The sequence below is a fragment of the Peromyscus leucopus genome, chromosome 3 (genome assembly GCF_004664715.2).
Source record: "Peromyscus leucopus breed LL Stock chromosome 3, UCI_PerLeu_2.1, whole genome shotgun sequence".
Classification (NCBI taxonomy): domain Eukaryota; kingdom Metazoa; phylum Chordata; class Mammalia; order Rodentia; family Cricetidae; genus Peromyscus; species Peromyscus leucopus.
The window spans coordinates 152,129,995-152,154,317 of record NC_051065.1 but is presented as its reverse complement, the minus strand read 5'-3'; the positions used below and the strand labels follow the sequence as shown (position 1 = coordinate 152,154,317).

Genomic DNA, 24,323 nt, shown 5'->3' with positions numbered 1-24,323 from the left:
GAATAGGTGTGACAGTTGATTGGTTTGATCAGTTTGGGAGGCAACTAGGCAGTGGGACTGAGTCCTGTGCTCGTTGCATGTGTTAGCTGTTTGAAACCTGGAGCTTATGCAGGGACACTTGGCTCAGTCTGGGAGGAGGGGACTGGACCTGCCTGGACTGAGTCTACCAGGTTGATCGCAGTCCTCAGGGGAGGACTTGCCCTGGAGGAGGTGAGAATGGGGGGTAGGCTGGGGGTAAGAGGAGGGGGTGGGAGGGGGGAGAATAGGGGAACCCATGGCTGATATGTAGAACTGAATGGTATTGTAAATTAAAATTTTAAAAAAAGCGGAAAAAAAACTTATAAAAGGAAAAAAAAATACTTTCCAGATCCATCCATTTCATTGAAATTTTTATAATTTTAATTTTTTTTTTTTACAGTTGAGTAAAATTCCATTGTGTGTATATGTAGCACATTTTCATTATCTACTCATCTGTAGATGGGCATTCAGGCTGATCTCATTTCCTCTTGTACCGTGAATAGTGTAACAATAAACAGGGATGTGCAAGTATCTGTACAGAAGGACAGACTCATTTCAGTACAGGTCCAGGAGTGATAAAGCTGGATCGGATGGAAGTCTGTCTTTAATTTTTTGAGAAACTTCCATGTTGGGAGGACTTGTTGGTCAGTTGTTGCAGTCTGTGGTCTGGCAGCTCTCTCCAAGCTTGGTAACATGAAGCGCTCCCTCCCCAGAAAGGCTTCCTGCTCTCTAACTGCCTTTATTTGGAGGATATCTCTAGGCCGGGATGTCTGACTTATCTCAAGGATGACCCCTGACGTAGTTCCCTGCACACACTCTTCTCCTGATGCCCACATGATAATTAAGTTAATGTTCTAGCCATTTTGATAGGGCCATGCTTCCACTAATGATAGAAGCTATATGATAGGAGCATGCCACTTAATGCAAATTAGGGTTTGTCCCCAGGCTTCCCAATTCTATATACTTCCTAAACTCCGGAATGAAGTTCAGTTTTCTCACTAAATTTTCTCCTGGAGGGCTATCTCGGTCATATCCACAGCCATCCAAACCCTATCCCCCACTTCAGCTCCCTCCACCCTCCTGGACCAGTGGCCAAGAATCCCGAGGAAGAAGGAGAACCACACCTCCATAGTGACTGTATTAGTTTACACTCCCACCAGCAGAGATTAAGTGGTCCTCTTTCCCTACCTTCAAATCAACATTTTTTTTCTTGCTGGGGGTGGGAATGGAATCCCAAAATAGTTTAATTTGCATTTCCTAGATGATTAATGATGTTGTACACTTTAAAAATACCTATCTGTGGAGCTGGAGTGATGGCTCAGTGGTTAACAGAACTGACTGTTCTTCCAGAGGACCCGGGTTCAGTTCCCAGCACCCACACATAGGGCAGCTCTCAACTGTCTGTAACTCCAGTTCCAGGGGACCCAATACCCAGGGCATAACTCCAATGCACATAAAAAAATTATCTGCAGTAGGTGTGGTTACTTACACCTTTACTCCCAGTAGTTGGTACAAGAGGCAGAGGCAGACTGATTGTTGTAAGTTCCATGCCAGCCAGGGCTACATAGATCTGGTCTCACAACCAAAAAACGAGAACAAATAAATAAAACACCAGCCAAAATCTTTTTTTTTTTTTCAAGCAACATCTTATTTGCCATTTGTGTTTCTGCATTAGAGAACTGTCTGTTCATTTCACCAGTATATTTATTGATCAGCAGCTTTGGTGTTCTCTGGGGGAGTGTTAATTTTTGAAATTCTTTGTATATTCTAAATATTAATCCTCTGTCTGAAAAAGATTTTCTCTCACTCCATGGACTATCTATTCAGTCTGCTAATAGTTTCCTTTGCTATATAGAAACTTTTTATTTCATGTGATTCCAATTGTCAGTTCTTGGTGCTATTTCCTATGCAGAATCTTGTTCAGAAACTTCCTGCTTGTATCTATTTTTGGAGTGTATTATCCGTTTTCCTTTAGCAGTTTCAGATTTTAAATTATTTTTGTGAAGAGATCCAACTTGATTTTTCTGCAAATGGATACCAGTTTTGCAGCACCATTTCTTGAATGGCTTTATTTATTTATTTATTTATTTATTTATTTATTTATTTATTTATTTATTTATGAGACAGAGTCTCTCTATGGAGTCCTGGCTGTCCTGGATCTCACTCTGTAGACCACGCTAGCCTCGAACTCACAGAGATCCGCCTGCCTCTGCCTCCTGAGTGCTGGGATTAAAGGCGTGTGCCACGGCCACCCCCACCCCCACCCCAAATTATTGTGTTCTTTCTTCTAAGGATTACTTTGACTATTTGTGGTATTTTGTGTTTTCATATGAAATTTTAGATTATTTTTCCACGTTCTATGAAGAACATTATTGTAGTTTTGATGGCAACTTCACTGAATCTACAGATTGCTTTTGGTAATATAGCCATTTTTACGGTATAAAGTCTGCCAATTGGGGAGCACATGTGGTTTCTTTTCAATATGTGGTAACTTCTTCAGTTTCTCTTTTTAGTGTCTTCAGGTTTTCATTTTAAATGGATCTACCTGTCAGCCACAAGGATTACTCCTTGGTACTTTATTTTGCAGGGGGCTATTGTGAATGGAATGGTGTGTGTGTGTGTGTGTGTGTGTGTGTGTGTGTGTGTGTGTGTGTCACTGACCCTGGAACTGAGTTAGGCTAGCTGACCAGCAAGCTCCTGGAGCCCTCTTGTCTCTCCCAGTTCCTACACTAGGATCACAAACTTGTCGTCCTATTTGTATACCATTTCCTTGACTTCCTCTACGTTTTTCTTTAGTTTGGAGATCATCAAGAAAGTTGGAGCCCTGGAAGGAGGGAACTGGTTTCTGAAAGTTGTCCTCTGACCTCCACATGTGTGCCATGGCACTGTATACCCTGCTTCCCCAGACAAACAAATGTCATTATAAAAGAGAGTAACCTTTGTTCAGTAGTTTTTCCAGATCTTACTCAGAGATGGTCTGTTGATTTTTTTCTTTTTAATGAGTAATAGTTGCCTATTTCTTTGTGTGTTTTGTGATTTTTTGTTGCAAAATGAACAGTTGAATCTAAAAATGTGGTAACTCTGGAAATCAGCTGTCCCCTCTTATGGTTGCTCTTTCTTTGTGGGGCCTGGTTTGCTTGGTGGCTTTCTTTCCTCCTGTGGTTTGCTTTTGTTTTTGTTTTTAGGCAAGGTCTCTCTGTACCATAGGCTGGGCTGGAACTCATGATATAGGCCAGGCTAGCCTCAAACTCATAGTTAACCTACTGCTTTAGTCTTCCTGAGTGCTAGGATTATGAGCCTCTAAGGAAGAAGGGTAAACTTCATATCCAGGATCAGTTTTGATGAGTATAATGTACGAGCTTTCTTGCATATTTTCTGAGCCAAGCTTTCCCTGGATAATGCTCAATCACTTTCTAATGTTCTTCATCTAAATATTTGCTTTTGGATGTATTAGCTTTAATGTCTAGTTTCTGAAAGGAGAAAAGATGGAAAGAGGGATATAAGAGGGTACTGGCCCTTTAAATCCAGGAAGTCACTTCAGATGGATGGGGAAACAGCTTTCAGTGATGGGGGTACAATAATGACTTCCTGCTTCTGTGTTTGCACCTCTGTGATTAGAAGCAGCAATCTCCGCTGAGTACAGATCTTTGATGTTCAGGACGATTTGCTTTTCCATCTGCTGTGGTCCCCATACGCTCCATGCCAGCTGCTCTGGATGAAGGTTCAGATGCTGCGCCAGGCTGGGTAGGGCATGTGGCTGCTGCTGGGCTAAAAGCTGAACTTGCCAAAGTTAAGTTGGCTGTTCAGGCATTCCTCTTCCAGGATTCCAAGGTATCAAGAGACTCCAAGCTCCAGCGGAGTTACAAGAAGCCCGAGTCCAGCCGAGCAGACTTTCTCTAGGCAGGAGACAGGTTCTTGAGCTGCTTCCCCTGCCTCCTGGAATCCCTGCAACAATTCTGTTTTGCCTGGGGATTATTCTGGAAGCTTTGTGTGAGCCAGTTTACATCATCATGGTATCCACAGAACCTTGCATTTGATGGTTGCAATGCACTGCACATCCTGCTTTCTCTCCTCTTCCCTAGTATATCCCCCCTCCCCACTTTATCTGAACTCAATTATTTAGGGGACGGTAGTTCGATTTTCTGAGCTAACCAGTTCATTTCTCTTCTTCTGCCTTTGGCCATTGGTTGACCCTTTCATAGACAGAAGAACATCTATGTGAGATCTGCTGTGGTCACCAAGTTAGGGATATGCTGGAGTCACACCCCCTCTGCTCCCCCAATTTGAAGGATCCAATGCAAGTGGGGGTTAAATCTATTTCTGTGAACTGTAGGAACAGGGGGAAAGGAGAGGTGTGGAACAGGGGAGATATTGATTAAACCAAGATCGACATTGTTAAGAAATTTATTTGCAATTCTTTTTTGCGTTTTTGTTTGTTTTTTAAATAACATCATTCCTTAGATAAAAATGCAATCTTACAGGAATATACAGTAGCGTCTCACACAGAGATGGACCCTGAAGCTCTCCTTGAAGGTTTTCCCTTCTAGATTCCCTGGCCTTACTCGAGGGGGAGAAGGCGCAGCAGGCAGGGCCGTTGACAGCAGTATTATTTGATGATTACAAACTGTACAACAATATTTACAACAGTCAGACTGTGGTGTCGTGGAGCCTGGAGGGGCAGGTGTCGGATGTGCAGGTGTATATGAGTGACACAGAAGCCTGATCATCTTTCCATGCCTCTCTGGGAACAGGCATGGCACATGACACAGGCTTTCTCGGGGACATAAAAGTGGACTGAGTAGACACATGGAGAGTTGGGGGCAGGAGCGGCTTCATGTGGACCCTTTACATGGAGGGAAGTTTTCCTTAGCAACACTGGCAGATTAAAGTAGAATTGCAGTATTATGAGAGAGGCAGACATTGCAGCATTCACTTCTGGGGATCTGCCACCCTATTTCTCAATGACTTCTACTCCCACAGGTTGTTCTTAACTGCTCTCACCGCAGATGTGTGTCAACCCAGCTGTTTCCCTGCCATCCAGGCTTTGTTCAGGGCAGTGAGCAAACAGCACGTGTCTGAGCAGGGCAGACAGATGGGTGGGAGGTGCATTTCAAGTCTAGGGGATGGGATGCAGATGTGGATGTGTGCTGTGTGGCGAACAGAAAGGTGCCCATGGCTTATGGGTCACTGTGATGCCTTCTAAGGGGCCCTCTGCAGGGACTGCTTGCTTTCACATCACCTGTCCTCAATTCCCAAGGGTTCTCCCCTGCTTTTAACTTTGGTGTAGTTCTCCACGCTGGGAAGACTTAGGAGGCAGAGACTGTTTCAAAATAAAAGCTGAAGTGTTTGTCCAGCATGCACAAGGAAGGCCCCTGGCTCAACCCCCAGTACCTTCATATTGCTCCCCCAAAAAGGAAAAGAAAAAAGAAATAACCCTCTGATTTCCTATATCCTCTGCCTCCCCAAACTGCCTCTGTAATGACCCTGCTGAGTGGTCCATGAGGGAAGTTTTAGGTGGCAAATTTGCATGAATTGACTCATTTATGCTGGAGTAAGTGGCATGTCACCCGTTTTGTAACCTTTATACATCAAATCACTTAGATTCTGAGAAATTGGGGTGCACAGAATTTCCCATGGGGATGAGGGGCTACACCTCTGAAGCAGTGAACATCTGAGACAGTTCGGCTCTGGTGATGTGACATTTCACATTTTCATTGCATTTTCCTGGCCTTGCCTTCCTTATTGCTAGCAGAGACCTAAGAGAAATGTAACAGGAAAATCTTAATTCAGACTTTACTCTCAGTACTGAATTGATTTGCAATGCTTGATATATCTAGCTACATTCTTCAACTCCCTTTCAGAGACAGGTTAGCAAGTCTTTCTCACAAACCAGGAAGGCCAGGTCTTTATCATACACTTTATGGATCAAACCTCTTAAGATGGTTGGAAGAAAAGGGCAAGTTTAAGAATGGTAGCAGTTCCTCACTGTAGATGAATGGAACCGTCACCATTTTCACCGTTGGAAATTGTTCTGGTTTCTTCCATGCATTCCTCTTTAAGATGTCCAGTGTTTTCCCCTTATAATAGGACATCATCTACAAATGTGCTGGGCTATGGTCATAGCTGTTCTGGGACACATAGCCCCAGACTGAACAGGTTGAACATGACTACCACAGTCCTCCTTTTCTGTGGAAAAAAATCACTAAGTAGCCATCACCTCAGCACTTGTGCCTTAGGGGGTGTGTGTGTATGTGTGTGTGTGTGTGTGTGTGTGTGTGTGTGTGTGTGTGTGTGTGTGTGTGTGTGTGATTCAACTGCTTCCCTGCAAGGTGAAGACACTGTAAGAATCTGCAAATGGTTCCTTCCACCTCTCTATTCCCTTCACTGGGCTTGCAGAGGAGGAGGGGGAGGAGGAGGAAGATGAGGAAGAGTGAAATGCTAAAGGAGGGGAGGTGCCTGTTACTGACATCGTAGGTAGGTGCTTTCCCCCCTCACACCCTCCCAGGATGCCTCTCCCCACAGCAGCTGCTCTAGAACATGGACTTTGGTGAGTGAGACCCAACCTCCCCCAACAACTTTCCCATTGGCAAATTCTTCGACCAGATGCAGTGAAGGGACCTCACAGGGTCAGGTAAGAACCATGTTGCTCTAGCTAGGTTGATGTAGCTGGAAAAACACCTAGGGTAGGTATTTATGTTTCACAACTTCCAAAGCAGATTACGGAGCCCCCAGCCTTTGACAAGGCTGGACAAGACAGAAACTGCTTTCCACACGATGAGATGACACAGATGGAGTCAGGATGTGCCCTTTCCTCACCTCTACATCCCTCTAGTTCTCTCTGTGTTGACGCTTGCTTTAGAGCCAGGGCTTTGTTGAGGAACAGTATCAGCCAGGACACTTACAGCAGGTTTTGGCTTTCCTGGGCTTTGAGTAGCTCTTCTGAAAGCCAGACAATCCTTCCTCAGGTCCTTGTTCAATTGTTTCTAGCTCCTGAATGAGGACATTTCAGTTACTCAAAATCCCAGGATGGAGGGGCCATCCATCCCCTTGGCGACATTTGAAATGTGCTACTAGAAGGCTAAAAACCCTGAGTATCAGATTTGACTCCATGCTTGGTCTGGATCCTTGCTCTCTTGGCCTGCCTTTAGGAGCAGTGGAGTGTGTCTCCTGGCCTCGGTACAACAGCCACTTTCCTTCTACTGACTTTCAGAGTGTTTGCAGAAATGTGCTGGTTTTGGCAAAGGAAGGGCTGCCTACTGTGTTCAGTTAGGGTGTCTGGAGCTCCAGATGGTTGAGAGGTACGAGAAAGGAACACAGACCTTCTTTTCATAGTACCCAGAATTTGGAACCAGGGTACCAGAGGAAGGTAAATGACAGAGTTGGGCCTTGGATTCCTAGTCAGGTTAAGAAAGATGGGAGCCACAACGAACAGGGAAGACATTTACAAATCAAACAAGGTCTATGAAAGTCTCTCTCTTTTAACCTGAAGATATGAAGAGCCTTCTAGGACCAGGCAGAAAGGAACTAACTGGACTTTGTATAATATGGTCTCATACATGAAAAGATCAGAAATAAAAGAGACAGACCTAGTCATACGACAGATGAAAACACATGGCCTACACTCCTTCATGACCCTTTGGTCATTAGCTGTGGGCTAATTTCCCTGCCATTCAGGGACTATCAGGATTGCAGAAGGTCTAGTAGTTATGTTCAAAACAGTCCTTGGGAAAATTCCATGTTGGGTGGAGAGTAGACAGTCTGGTGTAGATGTTTACTGGCTTTCCTACTCACTGATCCCCTCTGTCCTGGAGACAGGCAACGTGTGTCAGTCTTACTCAGGTGGTCATGAAGCCAAGCATGAAAAAGGACATTGGCCACTGAACCTGTTCCTCCTAGCAACAAAGGGCAAGAGGTCCATTGTCCCTGATGATGCCATTCTTCAGGGTGCAGCGTATGAGTGAAAGGCTGCTCTGGTCTTCTTGGCCGTAAGGGAGAAGGTAGCCTGTAGGTATGACTGGTGAAGGGGGTGTTGGGGAACCACACTGGGCGGAGTCCTGGCAGGAGCTGCAGGAGCTTGGCCTGTAGCTTATGTCATTGCTCAGTAGAATCTGGCAATGCAGATCAAAGCTTCCCAAGGAAAACAAGGCAGCACAGGGAAACTGAATATGCATGTCTGTGGGTGGAATCAATGAAAACACCACATTTCTCTGCGGGTCAGATGTATGCAAGAACCAGACAGCCAGTCAGAAGGGCTCTCCTCTCTATAGTCACCATGGTCACATCAACACAGTAGCAGAACTTTGCAGAAACAAGACAAAGGAAGCCAACTAATCCTCACATCTAGAAGCCCTTATGGGTACTGCAAAGGATGCTGGGTTATCGGCACATGGAAGTCTAAGGAGGAGCGCTGTTTTTAGACTCTGGTTAACCTCTCTCTGCATTTTCATGAAAGATCCTTGCTGGAATTTCTAGCAGATTCTCAAATAATCTCTAAAATAGGCTGGAAGGACACTGGGACCAGACGATATTCTGTACATAGGTAAGTTCTGGGTGAATGGTTGAGTCTTATTTTCCCCAGAGCTCTTCTTTTCAACCATTCTTGTTACGATACAATCAAAGGACCTGGTACTAACCGTAAGAGTTGCTGAAGGCAGACAACAGACCAGCCTAAATGAAAATTGAATCCTGATGCCCCGCCCTCGTCAAGATCCTCTGCTTCCCTGCCTTCCTGCTTTGGAAGAGGGAGAGGCTGAGTGGTTTCTAGAAGGACCACAGTTCCATCCAATTACCTTTCTCTAGCCACAGCTATGGCAATCTGTGTTTGGGCAAGTCATGTGTCAAAGATGAATGTGGCCTACCACCGCCCCAGGCTGACTGTCACCGCATCCTTTCAGTCCGAGTGCTTGGGAAAGCCAGCCACCTCTCCACGGGAGCATCTTGGACAAGTAGGTATCCACAGAGAATGACAGAAGGCAGCAAGTGAAGACCTGGATGAAACGTGTCCTGATCTTGCAAAGCAAGATGTGGCATGGACTGTCTTACCACCCGGTTTTGGAAAGATCAAGGGAAATGGAAACAAAATACAAGATATGCAAAATGGTACCTCCTAGACCTGCCTGCAGAGAGCAGAGGACTGACACCGGGGGATACCTTTGTTCACTTTGCAAATGAAAGAAAACCATCTCCTCCCCAACCACATGTAGAAAAAGCACTTAAGAGTTCGAAGGTAAAGCTTGTCACACTCCAAATACAAAATGATTTACTTTACATGCAGCAAAATATACAAGAAGTGAATTTTAAAACAAACTTAAGTCATTATATTTGCTTGGCACAATTGCAATTCAGTTTTAAAAAAATATTTGAAAAATACTGAAACTGACCTGAATTCAAGTATAACAGTTTCTTCAACAGAAACATTATCAATGCAATAAAACGTTACACAGAATATATCGAAGCAAAATGTCTTCTTGAGTTTTTTTCCCTTAAATTTTGTGTTTTTTTAAAATAGAATTTTAATGCTGACACAACTCACAATCGTATTTTAAAATGGATATTATTGCATTGCTTTTGCATATCTCGTGGGACAGGAAATGCCGTTACCGATTCTCGTTTCAGAAGCAGAAGCGGAGACAGTGATTTGTTTTTGCTTTCGAATCGCCCCAGATTCAGAACTCCCTGCAGTCAAACCGGAACCGGGATCTACGGACTTTTGTGCGGGGGGTGGGGGTGGGGTGGAGGGGGTGCGCACGCACCACCATGTGGGTGCACACACGCACAGACGACCCACTATGGACACACGTGTGACACACAGATGCTCATACATCCTCTCTCTTGAACCTATCCATACGCCCAGCTAAGAAAGGAGCCCAGCTCAACCGCCCAGGCGCGCAACACCTTATCTAATAGCCTGTTACCTGCAGATTGTGACGCTCAACCGAACCAGAAAGAAAGCGGGGAAAAGGTGCTGTTACTTAAGGAAATTGTAACAAGTTACTGGGCATACACAGAGCAGGTAAACCTTCCTGTGGTGATATTGAGCCCTCGCTTCACGGGTGGAAAATGAGGGGTGGGGGAGAAAACCGCACCATTTAAAGAATAGAATAAAACCAAATCCGATTTAAATAACCCAAATGTGGAAACACTGACTGAGGCTGCGCAACTGTAGACGCTCTTCTTCCTCCCTTCCCCGTGGGAAAGCACAACAAATAAAAAATGATAAAGAAACTAAAACCCAGAAAACCGAAACATGCTAACAAGATCCATCACACCATGAAACCAAGATTACTAGGCAGCAGCCTGCGCCCCCTAGCCTGGCTAGCTGAGGGCAGGTGGTGTGGTCTGCACTGGCTCCCACCACCTGCACCTCGGCTCCTGCAGAAGAAGAGTCCCGGAAGGGACCAGGCCCACACTGCTGGGAACCTTGCAGCCCTTTCCGGGGGGGCTCCTTCCCGGGGCGCTGGCCTACTCCCGCCATAGATTCCTGGGTCCCTACACCATAGAGACGGCCAGGCTCAGACAGAACATGTGCAAATGACTGTTTATACAAGCAAGGGGAAAACACCCTTTTGCTTAGGGGTGGGGTGGGGTCCTTTGGGCGGTGCTGCCCCGGGAAGGCGCTGGAGCCCTGCACCACGGCCTTGGCCTTCTCCCCTGAAAAGCCGACTCCGCAGACCGCCCAGCTCTGAGGCTTGTCCCGACAGCAGTGAATGAAGACGCTGTTCCGGTTACCTCCAGGTCACGAGAACAGTGAGGCACTTCTGAAACGAACCCATTAGGAACATTGAAACGAATAAAAAACACCCGCGTCTCGCCAGCCCTGTGGACTACAGGTTGCTGACGTAGGCCCTGCTGTCCGGGAGCGCCTCCTCGCTCCGGCCTCGCCCCAGGGCATATGCGCAGCTCTCGTCCTCTGGGACCACAGCCCTGTCCTGCCCTGGGTCCCTGCAGTTCACAAAAGGTAAGAGGGTGCCGTTGGGGCTCTGCTGGGCGCCCCCACTGAGGATGTTGTCTGCGGCATTCTCCATCTCCTCTATTGTCATGTCACAGGCGTCAGCCAGCTCCTGGGTGGTGACCTCGATGAACTTGGGATCTTGAGCAAACTGTCCCAGTCCTTCTGAAATTAAGACCTGAAAAGGAGGGGCACAAAGAAGACAGAGGGGCGAGGTCACTGGAGTTCCAAGCTCCCCAAGGATGAAGTCGCAGGCTGCTGCGAAGCAGAGCATCTGTATGTACATAACATGTGCACGTGGGTATGTGTATTAGGATGTGTGTGTGTATGCATGTGTGAATGTGTACATAAGTGTGCGTGTGTGTGTGTGTGTGTGTGTGTGTGTGTGTATGCATGTTCGTGTGTCTGTATTTGTGTGCTACCAGGGACATTCACAGGAAAGCAGAGATGGGGTATGGGCCACAGGAAGTGGGCATGCGCAGATCAGTGGCGAGCGCTTTAGGTTGGAGGATTCAAACACCATCATATCACCAAACGAGGAGAAACTTGCAGAGAGGCTGTGGCCTCTGCTCTGCCTTTTCTCAGGCGGATCTTTTCTTTTCTCCTCTCTGGCCCCCAAGACATCTTTTATATTGCTCTTTCCAAGAAGCCTTAGTTTTCATTTGGTGTTTAAGCACTGTCCCCCCCACCCCTGGCCTGCTGTTTGCAGCTCCAGGGCTCCTTGGACAGGACACATGCTCTGCTTTTGTTTGAGAGAGCTGCAGGCGACCATCACGGGTCCACTCTTCCTCCTAGCTGCTTTAGTGACTAGTGAGAAGGAAGTTTATAAGTCTCTGAGCCAAGGGGTAGAAGGATATGGCAGAGTCAGGACGGTCTCTTTTTCTCCTACGCATCCGTTCCTCCTCTTCTGCCTGGGAATCACTCTCTCCTTACCTTGCCCGACTTTTCGACTGATACCCTGCCAGTTCCGGCCACATAATGCTTACTTTTTAATCTGTTTGTCCTCGCCACCACAGTGGGAGCTCATGAGAGCTGAAATCCATTTTCCCAGATGTCTCACTATGCCTATAGTCTCCACACCTAGTAAGATTCTCAGAGATTTTTGGGATGAGTAAAGGACAATCAGGCTCGAGTGAAGCATTAGTGTTTCAGAGTTGGAAAGGACCAGAGTTACTTAATTGAACTCTACTCTCAGGTCCGTCTGACCACAGGATAGATGCAGCCTCTGCTTGGCATGTCCAGTGATGGAGGCTGACTCCTTTACCATTGTCCTCTTATTGGGGAGAGCTGTATTGGCAAGGTCTTCCCTCTACCAGTTCTCCTAGGAGTTGGTTTCTGAGGACCTTGCCACAGTCTTTGGGGTTTGCTTCAGTTTGTCAAAGGCCCCTAAAATGTGGTGCTAGGATTGGAATAGACAGGGGCAGAGGACTAGTGACTCTAAAATCTCTCTAAAGGAGGAACAGAAGCCAAGGAGAAAAAGTGCTCTCTTAAACTTGGACACTCGTGTGTTAGAGTCACTGGAAGATTGGAAATGCCCGTTTCCCTTGGCAGCTCCCAAAGCTCTGGGGTGTTGTTCTCCTGAGCAGTCAGAATTGAGCACAGTGAACCCTGGCCCTCTTTGTAGGAACAAGCCCCAACACGTGTGAACTGTGGGATGCAGCAGAACTTTTCTTGGGGTTCACCGACCCGCCCTTTACTAACGGCTTTCTCCCTGTTCATCATCACCAGTGGCTATCGTCTTGGCCAGTCACAGCTGTAATTTTCTGCAGGCCAGGCCTTCCTTCAGCATCTCTCTAGTTGAAACCCTTGACGCCCAGTCTCCTTGGGAAGGAGCCAGGCTTCCTTCTCTGTACAAAAGTCTCCTGTTTTCTGGGGCCTCTCCCTCCCCAGGAGTTTTGAATTCACATACCGCTTCCACCAGGCTGCTGGCGCTGCCATGGAACTGTCTCCCTGGAGCTCCAGCCTGGCTGGGCACCGTGAGGGAGACAGGCCGGGCTCTCCGGGCCATGCTGCCGCCGCTGCCACTACAGGCAGTGGTCTCCTCGGACCAGGAGCTGCAGTGGATGGACGGGAAGCTGCTGTTGAGTTTCTCGCTGGACTCAGCCCCCTCCAGCCGTAGAGTGGGGATGGGCTGTAGGGGCCTGCCCCGGCTGCCTGGGGTGACAGGGGGTGTGGGGCATGGCTTGGGGAACGTGGTCGGAGAATGGCTTCTCTGCAGGAGGGGGCTCAAACCTGCCACTGCCAATGCCTGTGGACATAAGAAAAGGAGTTACCAGGAGGCTTCAGCCCTCTGCCTTCTGAGTAACTTTGAAACTAATCTTTTCCAGTGAGTTCTGCCTAGAATTCTCAAAGCCCAAATCCTGTCTACCTCACTGAGACCTGGTGTAAGATTCAATAATATCCAGAAATATTGTAATGAGCATTTCCTTCTAACATGACGGCATTTCTCTCTAGTTTCAGGACCTTACAATTGAGCACACTCTGGATCATCCATGGTTGGGACTGGCTGTGCTGTTCATATTATCTGGATGCAGTCACTCTGACTTTCCCATTAGAACAGAGAGGACAATGATGATGTGTCCTCCACAGAGCCGGAATTCCCCAGTGCCCTCTCTGTGCACTGACCTATAGGCCAGTGTGACATTACGTGAAATAAGGCTTTTGAGGTACAGTGTCTATCACAAAGACCCAGACAAAACCAGTGGTCATTATTTTAACTTTTACACTGAAATAGACCCACTGATAATGCCCTGTCCATCTCAAGCAGAGTGTTTTGGCTTCTGTATCACAATGAACGATTTCCAGGTCTGCTTTCCCTATCCCCAAATGCTCCAGAGAATACTTAGGGTGACCTTGCGTTCCCACAGTCACTGTGACATGTTTGTTGACACTGTGGTGGGAGCGTTCATCTCCGGGAGACAGAGAGCAAGTTGGAGGCAGCATAATGTTACAAAGAGAACCCTCGTTTCCCATCTCTGGGCATGAGGACAATGGACAAAACCATTTGGAGAAACCCTTTTAGACAGAGCACACAGTGTCTCTACATCCTGCTTTTCATCCCTCTCCCCAGGTCACGAGAGCCCCCCAGCTATTGGGTACCTGGAAATCTAAGGGAAGCATGAAGCTATTTCATTATGTTGGAAAGTTCATGACAATAATCTCTATTTAGACTGTGCTTTGGCCTTTGAGCTGAAGTTGTATCAGTTTTTAAAGTGCATTTGTACGCATGTGCCCACATACATAAACATATACACACATGAACTAACACACGGATATACATGTATACACATATGCAAGCACAGACACACAGACACACACAGACACACACACACACACACACACACACACACACACACACACACACACACACACTGAAAGCAAGGCCCCAAAGGGAGTTAGTAATTACAAAGGTAAACTGGGGAGCTCAGGTTTCGATCCCCACTTGCTGCAGGGTAATGTATGGGCTGTAGCCTGAAGTTTCTACTTGTTCTAGGTTACCAAGAATGAGTATGCTGCTGGTGTTTTCACTTTCTCAGCTGCGCTACGCTAGGATAGATTTTATCTAATTCGTCTCCCAGGCCTTTTCTCCTTGGAGAACATTCCCTCTTCTTTTTTTTTGGCCTGTTCAGCCTAGTCTTAAACTCTCCATCCCCTTCCTTAGTCCCTCGAGTGCTGGTGATTACGATCATGGCCACCATGCCCAGCATTCCCTGCTCTTCACCATGCTGTTGGCAGGTGCTGCCATCATTTCTGCACTGCAGTGGACAGACAGACAGCTGCAAAGTTCAGCTCCCAGGTCCCACCCAGCCCTAGGCCTGACTGGATCTGCTTCAGAGCATGCAGCATACGGCAGTGAGTGAGTGGGGAGGGAGATCTGCACACTGTGTAAGGAGAAAGCTCGAGAGCCCTGAATAGGGCTTCCAGTTAGAATCAGGAAAGGAGTCCTCACCAGGGTGTCACAGGGACCTGCCCTGCAGTGCCACAGACTGTGGTGTCTGCAGAGAAGTGGACAGCTCTCCCTCCCGGGGCGGGGTGTTAATGCACAGAGGTCTCAGAAGGGGAGACAGAAGGGCTCTGCCACCATCCTCGGGAGGTGTGGCTTGTGGCCTGTCCACAGGTGTTAATACCTGGTGATGAACCAGATGCCAGGGCACGGCTGTCTTCTGAGAGATGTCTCCCCCTTGATCCTTCTGTCTCTTCAGACATTCCAGGTGGAAGGAGGCCCTTCGACCTGCGGAAGCAGCAGAAGAGCCAGAATAAGGGTACAAGGTGATGGCACCGGCCTGTGACAGTTCTGCCACAGCTGAGATCCACAGTGTCTACCAAGGGCCATGTAGTAAAGGCTCAGGCCCCAGTGCGGTACAGTCGAAAGGCGGGCTGAGTGTTTAAAAGGTGGAGCCTTGTGGGAAGTTTTCCACCTTTGGTGATGTGTTGTCTTAAAGAGATCATGGGACACTGGGCTCCTTCCCTCCTTTATATTCCTGGCCAGGAGGCAAAGGGCACATTTCCGCCATGATGCACTACCTTGCCTCAGGCCCCAAAGTAATGAGCCGAGCTTCCAAAGCTGTGGAGCTCAAATTCGCCTTTCTTGTTTTGAAGCTGGTCATCTCACGTGTTTTATTACAGCGACGGAACGGTGACTGAAAGAGGCTTGTTCTCGGGTGAGGTACGAGGGTCAGTGCTACCAGTCCCCAGCTCGTTTTATGCCTCAGCTTATCTCCGAGGCATCTGAGTAGCCAATGTCTAAGTCCCGTCCCAACAAACTGTGTCTTTGGAGAGCCATCTTGTCACTGTGCATGCCTCCCAGCCCCTCTCTAGAGGCTGCCTAAGCAAGGCCGGAACAGTTTCTCAGTTGTTGCTTGGCGTCTGACCATTGCCATCTTAGAGGTGATTACCGTCTATATCTGCAGAACAAGCTGTGAGTTTACCTAGCGAGGCAGAGCGAAGGAAACCCCTCTTTGGAGACTGCTGGATCTCCCTCTTCTCCTCTGGAGATGTCAACTGTCGGTTTTCATCATCCTGGTAGGAGAGTCTGGAACAGAGAACCGTTAGCACATTAGGCACCACCCATCAGGACAGCTGCTATCCTCAGAAAGCAGTTTCCACCTTCCTCAGTGAAGGCGATGCTCATCTGTACTATAGGTGTGGGGAGCAGGTAGCAGGGTGTGCTAAGAAACCTGTGCCTGCTCTCAGGCATCATAGTTGTTTCATAGGCCTGCCTGTTGGGGGTCCCGGATCTTGATACATATCCAGTGCAGGAGGCTTGTAGTTGATTTTTTTATTTTTTATTTTTTTCTGCTGAGCTGAGGATTGGAATTCAAATGAGCCTTGCATTTCTGATTTCAGCCAGTGGAGGCTCTCTTGGGTATAGAGAAAGGTGGAAGAATTCTAGGCCCATAACTTTCTCTTAGCAGTACCTTAGATGCCTGCCTGTCCTTACATAACAGGTCTGTGCTGTTCACTAGGGCCGTTCTCAAAGCTACCCCAAGATCCTCTACCCCTCTAATTCTTCCCTGTCTGACTGTCCTTCACTATCAAAAGCACACAAGCCACTGCCTGTAGTGATCCTGCAATCATCCAGTCAGCAGACAGCAGGGCAGTAGCAGCACTTAGGGCAGAGGTTCCCAACCTTCCTAACACTGAGACCCTTTAATACAGCTCCTCATGTTGTGATGACCCCTAACCATAACATTATTTTCACTGCCATTTCAAAACTGTAATTCTGCTACTCTTACAAATCCTAATATAAATATCTGTGTCTTCCAATGGTCTTAGGCGAATCCCAAAGGGGTTGTGACCCACGGGCTGAGAACAACTGCCTAAGGACCTCTAGTTGATGACTTCCACACTTTCTGATGGTGGCTCACAACGAAACATTTTATACCTATCCCCAGTATCATAGACATACCTAGCCATATGAGACACTCCACTCCTTGTATGCTCCATTCTCTCATCATTTCTATACTGCCTTAGTCGGTATCGTCTTTTCCAATGACTGCTGGCTATTACCCACTGAAGTAACTTCATGACCCTCCATTGATCAGTCTTCAGACGGAAGCACAGCTGTATTCCAGCCCTCAGTGGTGTAGATCAGATCACGGACTGCTACCACCAATACCCTTTCATTAAGTTTACTTTTTTGTTTTCTTGCAGCACTGAGGATGGAACACAGGACCATGAGCATGCCATGAAAGCAACCTACCACTGAGCTATGCTGGAAGGCTGACCCTGCAGCCTCTTTCCTCGGACTCCACCCCTGCAACCAAGAAGGTATGTACGTGCAGGGGAGTTTGCAACATGAGACTCTCAGACTCTTACGCTGCCAAGCCTGCTTCCATCCCCCACTAGCCAAGCCCTCCCCGGGACATTTTCCTTTTACTCGGTTCTCTCCACTCTTGCAGACCTGACTTCTGCTCGGCCCGGTACACAACTCACAATCCAGCAGCTGTGCTGCTGCTGGACTCGATCTGCACGTCTGTCCCCTTGGCACTGGGACCATTCTGTGGGCAGCTGGTTAGAGAGGTCCACATTTTCTCCCTGGTCTGTGATCTCTTAACTTCCTAACTAGTTAGGAAAATCTCCTGGATTCAAATCCGGCTTCTTTGGAGTTAGGCAAGTATTCAATAAGAATCTCTCCATCTGGGCCTTTGTTAACTTTAAGGGCCTGAGAAGCTGGTGCATACCAAAGCACTTTCAGGGAAGTGAAGGGTGTCTGCAGTAGTCATATATGTTTTTACCAGGAGCCTAGGGAGGCACATACTTAAGCACACACCTCATAAACAATATTTACTTTCGCAGTAACTTTCTGTTGTCTTCTGCTGTTCTTCTGTTTTATTTATTAGTATCAAGTATTATTAACTTAACTGCATATGTATGAAGCATGGTGTGGACCATTTGGCATATGTAGATAACGTGTAGTGACTAAGTCTGGGTAGTTAATGTCCATTTCCTTAAACAGTAAAGTTTGCTGACTGATATGTAATAGCACAGTATTTATCAGGTGCACTGTGATAATTCAACAGGTATGGACAGTATGTAATGAACAACTCCATCTTTTTATATTACTTTGTGTTTGGCACCTTTGAGGTCCTTCTTTCTAGTTATTCATAAAATATATGTTGACCCAACTTTTAAAAGCACTGGTCTTAGCTGGGCAGTGGTGGTGTATGCCCTTAATCCTAGCACTTGGGAGGCAGAGGCAGGTGGATCTCTGTGAGTTTGAGGCCAGCAGTCTGGTCTACAAAGCAAGTTCCAGGACAGCCAGTGCTACACAGAGAAAGCCTGTCTCAAAAAAAAAAAAAAAAAAAAAAAAAAGAAAAGAAAAAAAGAAAAGAAAAGAATACTGGTTCTTCTCACCAGCTGGACATTTGGACATTACAGATACCCAGTCGATCTAGATGGAAGCTAAATATTCCTAAGGGAACTGAATTAGCATCCTTAGGCATGCCGATTGTGCCTCTTCAGGGCAGACTTAAAAACCTCCATAACAAGTTTATTTAAACATCATATATGTATGCTGACTCACACTAAGCACCTATTATTGATCACATCATTTAAGAATCAATATTTAAAGATTTCCTGGAAGTGTTTGGTAGTGAGGCAACCCAAGCTGCAGAGGGAATCCTGGGCAGGTGTTACTGATACGCCATTGTCTGGCCCAGAGGAGGGGTCTCAGTACCTCAGTACCACTCCCGAGTCCCCACCCTTTCCTACACTTAGGGTGGCCCAGGCTTACATCTCTGTGGAGAGCAGGCTGGGCTCACTGCAGTACTCGGCGTCTTCGCCCATCCTCACACTGCAGGTCTCATCTGGAAACATCTCTTGACTCACCGAGGCCCCCCGGTTCTCTCGGGAGTGGCACCTGCAGCATCCAGAGTGGAGAAAGGCATTAGTTTCTCCCAGCCCTCCTGCCTCTTCCTCAGCAAGGAAGACGACACTGGGCACACGCAGAGACACAGTCCCATGGCTCCTGATGAAGTCAGAGATGCCACAGGCTGTGTCAGGGCTCTGCGTGGGAGATTCAAGGAGGTCTGAATCTGCCCCCAACCCACTTACTCTGGCCCAAGACCTTTAGCTCACCCCATGCCTCAGGTTTCTCCTCTGTAACACTAGAGTAACACATTCCTTGCCTGATGTAGAGGCTTAGTCAGTAAAGTGATTTTCACACAAGCACGATTACCTAGGTGCAGTTCCTAGCACCCACACAACTGACTGAATAGGTGAGCTCCAAGTTCAATGAGATCCTGTCTCAGTGGAGAGTAATTGAGGAAGACGTCTGACCTCAAGCTCTGGACTGTAAACACACGCACGCATGAGCACATGTACCCCACACAAAGACAAGTGGGGAAGACTTGGTTTTGAAGCAGAGTCCTGGACTGTGCAATCAATACAGGGCACCACAGGCTAGCTGTGGAGCTGACAAGTCCCTGGAATCATATTCTATATGCCTTTGTTCTGACCCTGAGTGAAGGCACGGGGAAGAAACTTCTTCACATTGGCTTGTTCTCAGCAGGCAGAATAAGCCTGAGTCTGCGCTGAGCCTGGCTACTTCCTGAGCTAAAGAACCTGCCACACCTGGATGTGCCTTTGAGTAGAATGCTGTCCCTTCTGGGACAGGGTCTCCTGCCCATTCAGTCATTTCTTCTCCAGCTCTGGTCAAGTGCTCTTCCCCTTCCTGTGTGTGGCTCAGGACTTCCCTGCAGTTCCGTTCTCATGGACCCAGCATGCCAAAGCCCTAGGCCTACAGGGACCTATTACTGTTGTTTACTACATGGACATGCTGTCAAAATGCCTTCTAAGTATTCACGTTTGTACCCACAGATCAGTGCTCCACTCAGCCTCGGTCAGAGATGCTTCTTTTAGCTGTGAGCAGCAGAGACTCATACGTGGTCCAAGTGCTGAGGATAATTTATTGTTGAGAGCTCAGTCCTAAACAAGTCATCTGCATCACTCCTTCCGAGGCTCAAGGAACATCTGGGGAGAGCTGGATGATTCCACTGTTTGCTGCCTTCTCACAAGACTGGGCCTATCAACACGCCACCATGGAGGGGGCAGAGCTCAGGAGGCTCCACCCCTCCATGAGGAGCTATTGGCTGAGGGGAGGAGAATGGGGGCTCATCTTCAGTGTGTAACCTTCTACCCATCCATATTCAAGCAGCCCCAACTAAACTCAGTGGGCCACATACAAAAGAAAGGCAAGGAAGTAGGAAGGAGACTAGCAGGAGTAGAAGGAGATAAGAGAGGGCGATGGGGGTGGGGGTGGGGGTGAATATGATGAAAATATATTCCATATGTATATGAAACTGTCAAAGAAAAACAAAACTAAATAAAATGGAAGTTTAAAAAAGGCAGTCGAGGTTTTCACAAGGCATAGCAGGGAAGAGCTAGTGCTCGGGCTGAGTCCTCAGAGGTGGTGGGACAAGTGTGGGGCCACCAGAACAGGCATGGGACAACTGCTTCATCTTAATAACCTCCTAGTAACCTAATAACCTGGAGGCATCACACACTCCCTGGGTCCAAGGGCTCAGCCAGCACTGCTGTGGGGTGGTTAAAGCAGCTGGAGTCCCGGAGTACACAGTAGGCAGGATGGTGCCATGGCAACACCCTTCAGATGCACGGGCCATGGAGACTTGCATATGGCCATCTGCAAATGGGACTGTGTGAAAACCAGTGAGCAGGTATGCTGCCCCGTGGATCAGGACACTTGGGATTCAGAAGAGATGCCTGCAATTCTTGCTTATATTCTAGGGCAAGAAAAAGGACAGTCGCACTAAGAACCCGTGGGCTGGAAGGGCAGTCAGTTAGGAGTGATGAACAAGAGACAGAGGGAGTCCTCTCCTCAGGAGCCTACAGCTATGAAGCAGATGAAGAGGGGACCTGCCGAAGCCCAGGGCACGCTTCCTTAAGGCCTTGGGCAGTTACAGCACCATACCTGTGTCTCCTAGTGGTGTGTCCTACAGCACAGGCAAGAGAGGAAAGGGTGGGCCGGGGTGGGAGACATGGTCAAGACCCCAGGACCTATTCTGCACTACTGCTACAGAGGTGTGGACACACTGGCCAATCTCAACGAGGTGAAAAGCCAGGCTTAGGGGTCTGGGAAAGGGCAGGGGCTGGTTGTATTGTACAGGCCCAAGTCACACATCTTGGAGGGTCACAGGTCAACACCCTGAGGAGGGATGAGAGGGAAAAGGACTGTCATAGGTGGGGCACCTCGGGAGACACCTGGGAAACAGAGCAATGTCCTCATTGTCATTGTCACGTGCGAGCAGGAGCAGATGTGGGTGGCAGGCTGGCTCCAGCCTCTAGTTCAGGGCAGCAGCCTCCACTGGAGACTGGAGGCTGCGCAGAAGGCTGCGGGGTCTAAGTCTGTCTTTCCTGGTGTCCACTGGCTAGGGTGTGCGAACCCTCGTGCTCAGGCCTACCCTCCCGCTTACCTCTTAGAGCTGAGCTTCCATGCTGCCTCCTGTACCCGGACAGCGGGGGACAAGGGGGGCCCGTGGCCCTCCACAGTGCTGACCGTGCTGGGGTAGCCAGTGGGATGGGGGAAGCGGCCCAGGGCAGTGTTGTTGGCATTGTTGATGTTGGCATTGGAGCCCGTGGAGGAGTAGCTGCTGGGAGTGAAAGTGGAGTCCACCAGCTTCTCGTGGGACGGTGACTCCGTGTCACCTTGGTTGTTTCCCGTCTTGTTGATGTGCAGGGGGCGCTGGGTAGTGAAGGTCTGAGGGAAGTTGCTCCTGCTGTCACTTGGATAGTAGCTGACATGGTTGCCAAACAGGCCTCCAGCCCTCTGCAGACAAGACAGAGGGGTAGGTGGAGAAGGCTTCTCTCCCCTCCTCCTCCTCTACACCCCTCCCCGCTCCTTGTCTGGCAGTGGTTGAGAAGCACAGGCCATGGGAAGTCATCTTGCCCTCCAGAGAGGCACGCACTCTGGGCGCATGGGAGAGGGAGGGACTTAGATGCTCATGGCTCCACAGTTCCCCTACATGTAGCACCAGGACAGGAATCCCTCATGGGCCTGGGCAGGCAGGAGGTTGCTGGTCTAGAAGCCTCCCTGGACGCTTGTTCACAAAAGAGCATCAAAGACTGAGGCTGGGTGTCAAGGACAGTCCAAGATGGAGGTCCTTCACAGAAACCAGCTGCTTAGCTTGGTGGAGCTTGTTGTGAGTGCAGAGGGGTGGGAAGAAGGAATGGAAGGTGTGAACCAGATTGTTTTAGTGGACATACAAGCGGCTTGTGGAGCGACAAGCTGTATGGGTCAAATTGAAACTAAGAGTGAAGAGTTCTACTATATCGATTATATCACGGCTTCCTTTCCTGTAGGGCTCTTTGAGATTCAAAGTCAGGAACAAGTATTTTTCTCCACTATTCCTTCTTTGTCCCGGAGCGAGGGATGGGCGAGTAGTGGTTAGGGGCAGGGGGAATAGTGGTTTGCAAGGTTTGTCTAGTTTGATATCTGAAGGTCCTTGGGTCCTGGTGACAGGCCTTGGCTTCTAGGTCTTGTGAGGGTGGTGTTACCATGGTTCTGTGTCTCTGAGGCCATTCACTGATGGTATCTCAGTGATGGCAGTAAGGATGGGGATGCAAGGCTGGTCATGGCAGGCTGGGCTGGGCTTGGCTCTCTGTGTGCATTGCAGCCTGGGAGCCAGACCTGGGGACTGGGATTGGCAAGAAGCAAGATGTGAGGGCGCCAGATGGGAGACTGCAGGTGTACGGCACAGCAGTGTGTGATTTTTCCCACTGCCTAATATTACTCCAGGAAAAGAGGAGGAGGAGGCCTAGAGGGTATCACTGTGACTTGGACATCACATGTTCCACCTTAGTAAGGCAACCAATGCTTGTCTAGCCACCACATAAGAACCCACACCTAATGTGGCCACTCAACCTGATTTTTTTCTCCCACAAAAGCCAGACGTTTGTATTTTTACTTAGATATGCCAGATATTCAAATACTGGTGAATCAAGAAGGTGTTCCGATTAGATGTGGCCCAGGAGTTCCTACTCCACACCTTCTGATGAGAAACTTCTTTAGGAAGATTTCTTTACAGAAACAGGCTCCCCCTGTTCTCTGAGAGCTGGCTGTATTTTGAGCCGCTGTGTCCTAGGAGGATGGCATGGCACGGAGTTGGCTTGGAAAGGAGGTAGGGAATCAGGAGACTGCTGATCAGGAGGAATGTGGCACCCCTCAGAGAGATCAGGTAAACACCAATTTAGCACAGCAGCATCGTTGTTCCAAACTGAACTCTGTGAAGACACTAGTCATGGCACTTACCCTGAAGATGTCGTCTTCAGAGGCAGCAGATACAGCCTCCTTCATAGCCTTGTCTAACTCTTCCTCAGCGGTAAGATCCCCAGAGATGGCTCGTCGGATCTCAGGCCCAATGTCATGCAACGTGCGTAAGCCAGCCTGGAACCCAGAGGGATGCGTGAAGACTTTCTACTGATGTTTAGTCAGCCAGGACCCAGTTGCTCCTCCCCAGACCCCTGCCTCTCTGCTTCTCTGCCAGGCAGCTGGGCATCTACACCAGGAGATGGGCTTCTCTGGAAAATCCCCCACCCCAACCACCCTAGGAGACATGAAGGCATATTACAGGACCACCAAGAATCTGCTGTCTTGGGAGCAGATGTGGTAAGAGGACTGGGGACTGGGGAAGCTGGCAGGATGGCTGGGGGAAGTGTGTGGGCAAGAATGCAAGAGGGGCAGAGCACTGCCCTCACAGCCACCTTCAGGAAGATTCGGCGTGCTTATGAGCTTTCTTGGGATGGGGCCTGGCCTCTAGGCAGGTAGTGAGACTTGGACCCTGGCTAGTGTCAGGGGGAGGTGACCAGCATCTTTGTGTGTGGGTACCTCCCTCCAGCCCCTCACCTGAAGGGACAGTGCGTTCCTCTGAGAAGGCTTGCCCACCAGCCCCTGCTCTTTCCGCTTCTTGAATTTTCGGAAGTACTCTTGGATCAGGAAGGTGGCATAGAACTTGCCTACTGTGACCTCGTCATCTAAGGCACACAGAGGAGGACAGGATGAGTGATTCCACCAGAACTCCTTGATTTTTTTTCAGCACCTAAAACTTCTTTAACATATTAGCGCTAATTTTTTAGTACAAAAGAAAACATGTAAAAAGGTACATGGTTGAAAAGTCACCATAGTCCTGTCTGCTTATCAGGAATATCAGAAATGTGACAGTTCATCACATCACTAGTTTCTTGAGTTCTTTTCCAAAAATAAGCAAGCATGTCCTTATCCTCTTTTTTTTCTCCAAAATTTATTCTTTGCCCTTATTTTACATCCTAACCTCAGTTTCCTCTCCCTCCATCCCTCCCGGTCCTTATCCCTCACCTCCTCTTTCTCCCAGATCCACTCCTC

The 24,323-nt window shown here is 48.2% G+C and overlaps 1 protein-coding gene across 20 annotated transcripts in view; it reads right to left on the bottom strand.

The window, feature by feature from the left end:
- Positions 1–4,406: 4,406 nt before the first annotated feature.
- Cacna1c (calcium voltage-gated channel subunit alpha1 C) overlaps positions 4,407–24,323 on the bottom strand; it is a 659,151-nt gene continuing 639,234 nt past the window's right edge. For 13 of the 20 annotated variants that reach the window (XM_037204209.1, XM_037204213.1, XM_037204211.1 and 10 more), the window contains 8 exons: positions 23,829–23,956; positions 23,235–23,369; positions 21,400–21,752; positions 18,702–18,827; positions 15,895–15,998; positions 15,094–15,197; positions 12,876–13,214; positions 4,407–11,144 (listed from right to left, as the gene is read on the bottom strand). In XM_037204209.1, coding sequence (XP_037060104.1) covers positions 10,842–11,144; positions 12,876–13,214; positions 15,094–15,197; positions 15,895–15,998; positions 18,702–18,827; positions 21,400–21,752; positions 23,235–23,369; positions 23,829–23,956 — 1,592 coding nt within the window. In that variant the 3' untranslated portion in view covers positions 4,407–10,841. The remainder of the gene's footprint in view (positions 11,145–12,875; positions 13,215–15,093; positions 15,198–15,894; positions 15,999–18,701; positions 18,828–21,399; positions 21,753–23,234; positions 23,370–23,828; positions 23,957–24,323) is intronic. The other 7 variants (XM_037204220.1, XM_037204221.1, XM_028880523.2 and 4 more) reach the window with 1 other exon arrangement.